Source organism: Pinus tabuliformis, chromosome X (genome assembly GCF_031772625.1).
Source record: "Pinus tabuliformis cultivar Carrire ecotype Pingquan chromosome X, CPIR1, whole genome shotgun sequence".
NCBI lineage: Eukaryota > Viridiplantae > Streptophyta > Pinopsida > Pinales > Pinaceae > Pinus > Pinus tabuliformis.
Window position 1 is genome coordinate 1,075,420,969 of NC_142308.1, and position 4,512 is coordinate 1,075,425,480.

A 4,512-nucleotide genomic window follows, 5' to 3' on the forward strand; every position below is an offset into this window, starting at 1 on the left:
GATCAAGCTTCGAATTTGTAAACAATACTAATTTTCTGAGTTTAATTTTTTGCATTTTCATTTTCCCATAGCCACTGCTAAATGTAGATCCATTCAAATATCTTCTATTTGACCAATAGGATCTTTACAAGGATTAATGAAAAGCTTAGATTTCCTTTTATTTATTTATTTAATTAAGTTTTGATTGGAAGATATTTTATTTTCCAGATTTTATATTTTATATTTTAATTTGTATTTTAATTAAAATTTGACTTGTTTTGGCAAGGGAACCGTTAAAGAGATGAGGAGGATAAGAGCTCATTAAATGGTATTACTCCAATAAGAGGGAAAAAGAATTTGGATCAATGAAAATTGTTGGAGAAGAATTATTCTTCAACAGGGTGATTAAGTTGTCTGCTTTTCATGGTAAGAAAGTCAAAATGAAAATGGTTGGAGAAGAATTATTCTTCAACAGGGTGATTAAGTTGTCTGCTTTTCATGGTAAGAAAGTCAAAATGAAAATGGTTGGAGAAGAATTATTCTTCAACAGGGTGATTAAGTTGTCTGCTTTTCATGGTAAGAAAGTCAAATGGAGTAGGTGAGTCATGCGGAGAAGATAGGTTAAGACGCACAAATAACTAGAGGTGGACCTTTCTTTCTTTAATCGTGTGGACGGCAGAATCTAGACGGTTCTAGAGAGGTTTTAATGGTTGACAAAATGGAAAGCTACCTTCTACATCTATCTCCAGTTAATGAAGATCTTCATTAAATTCTAAGTTCTATGCTGTATACTGTGTTTGATTCTCTGCTCTCTCTGATATCTAGCACTGGCCTAAGAGGCCAGACCTCACCCAAATCCCCAGCCACCATGGCTCCCTCAGGCTTGTTCCTGTCCTTCCCACCCAAATTGCTGAGAGCTCTCCACCTCTGGTTCACTCTCTGGCTACTTGTGCTGCAATGCAATGCCATCTCTGACGAAGGAAAAATACTCCTTCGCATAAAAGAGAGGGATTGGACTGACAAACATAATGTTTTGAGCAGCTGGAATTCTTCTGGTGAAACACAGCATGGTGGGAGCGAAAAAAACAATGTTTTGAGAAACTGGGATTCCTCGGATCCTAACCCCTGTTCATGGTACGGGATACATTGCAATATCCCATTCAATTTCGTTACAAAAGTTAATCTCTCCCACACTTCCATTACGGGACGCTTGACTTCTGCTATATGCGCCCTTCAAAATCTGACGGATTTGATACTGCCATCCAACCACTTCGAAGGTCCATTCCCCGATGGATTGTTGGCTTGCAAGCATCTGAAGACGTTGGATTTGTCATCCAACCTGTTCGGCGGAGAGTTGCCGCATCACATCCATGAATTGGGTGAGTTGCGCAATTTGTACTTGGACGATAACAATTTCTCTGGAGATATTCCTCAAGGCTTCGGCATGTTACCCAAATTGGAGAAACTGTCTCTCAATAGCAATCACTTGTCTGGATCAATTCCTGCTTTTCTTGGCAATTTGACGCACCTGCTGCAGCTATGGCTGCAAAACTGCAGTCTGGAAGGGAAAATTCCTTCTTCGTTGGGTAATTTAACGGAGCTGGAGAGCTTGGATCTTTCTGAGAATCATTTGTGGGGTAATATCCCTGCCAGTTTGATGATATTGACGAAGATGACACAACTGGAACTATGGCAAAACCAGCTGTCTGGACAAATACCGGAAAATATTGGCCAGCTGAGCAGCATGCGTCTTTTGGACTTTTCAAGTAATAAGCTGAATGGAAATATTCCTGAAACAATTGCAAATCTGAGTCATTTGGGTAACCTCGCTTTGTGGGAAAACAACCTCACGGGTTCTGTCCCTGCACAGCTAGGAATGCTTGCTAACTTGACAACCTTGGCTCTTTACAGTAATAAGCTTACTGGGTTGTTGCCACCGGATTTGGGTACACATTCTCTTCTATGGTTTCTTGATGTTTCAGAAAATAATCTCAGTGGTCCTCTGCCTAGAAACCTATGCAAGGGAAGAAGTCTTTATGCGTTGGTTATATTTTCAAACAATTTCAATGGGAGTTTGGAATCCTTAGACTCTTGCAACAGTCTGCAATACGCACATCTCTATCAAAATCAGCTAAGTGGTGAGGTTCCTTTGGCGTTATGGAGCTCTCAAATACTTGTAGAATTTAAGATTTATACAAATATGCTTGAAGGCCACATTCCCGCAGAGATTGGTGGAGCAAAGGAGCTGAAACGTTTAGAGATGTCCAACAATCGGTTCAGTGGAATCATTCCTCCAAATATCGGGCAGCTGAGGAATCTCGATAACTTTAGTGCAAGCAATAATGGACTGTGGGGGGCTCTTCCTGACGAGCTTTTACGCTTGCGTTCAGTCAATTGCATCCAGCTTGATCACAATTTGCTGTCTGGGGAAATTCCAAAAGGGAATATCTCGTTGGGACAGCTTACTATACTCAATCTTGCCAACAACCGGTTAAAGGGGGAAATTCCAGCATGGTTAGGCTCTGTGTCAAATTTACACACTCTAGACCTGTCAAACAATCTACTTGTGGGGGGAATTCCTCCTGAATTGGGGCAACTGAGGTTAGGCACATTCAATGTATCTGACAACCACTTGTCAGGCTCAATTCCAAGCATTTTCAAGGGTTTGGCCTATAAAGATAGTTTTCTTGGCAATCCAGACCTATGTGGTGATCCGGCTTTCAAGTATAGGTTAAGATCATGTTCTTCAAAAAACAGAGATTTACATCATTATTGGCCTATAATTTTAGTCTCAATTCTGATGCTATCCATGGCAATTATATTGCTTTTGTGTTTTATTACCAATAGTAGAGTGAGAACTTTATTTGTGGGAAAGCCAAGCAGCTCAACGTTGCGATGGGAAGTGACATATTTTCACTCTGGTGTGGAACTGAACGAGGCACACATCCTCCAGCACTTGACAAAGGAGAATGTGATTGGATCTGGAGGATCTGGAAAAGTGTACAAGGTCACTCTCCAGAACGGGCAGGAGGTGGCTGTGAAGAAGATTATGAAAAATAAAAAAGAATCCGAAGCAGAGGTTGAGATCCTGGGTTTGATCAGACATGCCAACATCGTAAAGCTCCTTTGTTGTATCTCAAATGAAGATTCGGATTTCAAGTTATTGGTATTTGAGTACATACAAAATGGAAGTCTGTTCGAGTGCCTTCATGGAGGATCAGAATCCATGGGCACACTACTGGAGTGGCCAGTGCGACAAAAGATTGTAGTTGGTGTAGCTCGTGGGCTGTTCTATTTGCATAACGATTGTAGTCCTCCAATATTGCATAGAGATGTGAAATCGAGTAATATATTGCTGGACTCGGAGTTTGGAGCCAAGATTGCCGATTTTGGTGTAGCCAAGAGAATATTACCTCATCATCATACGTTAAATTCTGGAGGGGATGGTTTGACAATTTCTGGTTTCACCGGTTCTCATGGTTACATTGCTCCAGGTAAAGTATGTTGTGCTATTCCGAAAAACCAAGTTTTTTTTCCTAGATGCAATTCAAGTAATATAAGTAATATTGATTGATCCAACAATATAAGTATTGGTATTGGTATTGATGTGCAGAGTACTGCATGGGAATGAAGGTGAACGAAAAGAGTGATGTCTACAGCTTTGGGGTGGTCATTCTGGAGCTTGTAACTGGAAAGAGAGCGACAGGCGAAATGGAATATGGAATAAGTCTTGACATCGTGGGATGGATCCGCAACCAAATAATGAGCAGAGTCCGGGAGGAGTGGGGAGTGGTTCTGCAGCAAGGAATATTGGACTGGCGAATTCTACAAGCCAAAGGTGTAGGTGAAGATGGCAGTAGTCGTTGTAGAGAGCAAATGCTGCGTATGTTGCGAGTTGGGTTAATGTGTACAAGCAGCTTACCAAATCGGCGGCCATCCATGAGACAAGTGCTAGAGATGTTGCAGTCCATATGAAGATGTCATGAGAGCTTGACACAGCAACTGTAGGTTTCTTATCTTTTACTTTTCCTATGAAAGTTTTTTTTTCTTCCATAGAAATCAGGTCTAGAGTAGTTTTCCAACCCACATAGCCTTATCCAGGATTAGATTTTTTTTTTTCTTCCAAAGAAATCAGGTTTATACTAGTTTTCCAACATACATAGTCTTAGATTTTTTTTCCCTTCCAAAGAAATCAGGTTTATACTCGTTTTCCAACATACATAGTCTTATCCAGAATTATCTAGAATTAGGATGAAACTTCCATACTTACTACTGGACCACATTAGAGTAGTTTTCCTACCTACATAGTCTCAATTCTGATGCTAGCCACTGCAATTATATTGCTTTTGTTGCGATGGGAAGTGACATATTTTCACTCTGGTGTGGAACTGAACGAGGCACACATCCTCCCGCACTTGACAAAGAAGGATGTGATTGGATCTGGAGGATCTGGAAAAGTGTACAAGGTCACTCTCCAGAACGGGCAGGAGGTGGCTCGTAATAATTTAAAGTAATAGCAGTAAAGATGAACCA

The 4,512-nt window shown here is 40.7% G+C and overlaps 1 protein-coding gene across 1 annotated transcript; it reads left to right on the plus strand.

Annotated features, from left to right (window-relative positions):
- The first annotated feature begins 847 nt into the window (after positions 1–847).
- Positions 848–4,204, plus strand: LOC149143547 (uncharacterized). The gene is made up of 2 exons (XM_089451871.1): positions 848–3,473; positions 3,593–4,204. Exons 1-2 carry the CDS (start codon positions 848–850, stop codon positions 3,952–3,954), a joined length of 2,988 nt encoding a protein of 995 aa, XP_089307997.1. The 3' UTR covers positions 3,955–4,204.
- Positions 4,205–4,512: the final 308 nt, after the last annotated feature.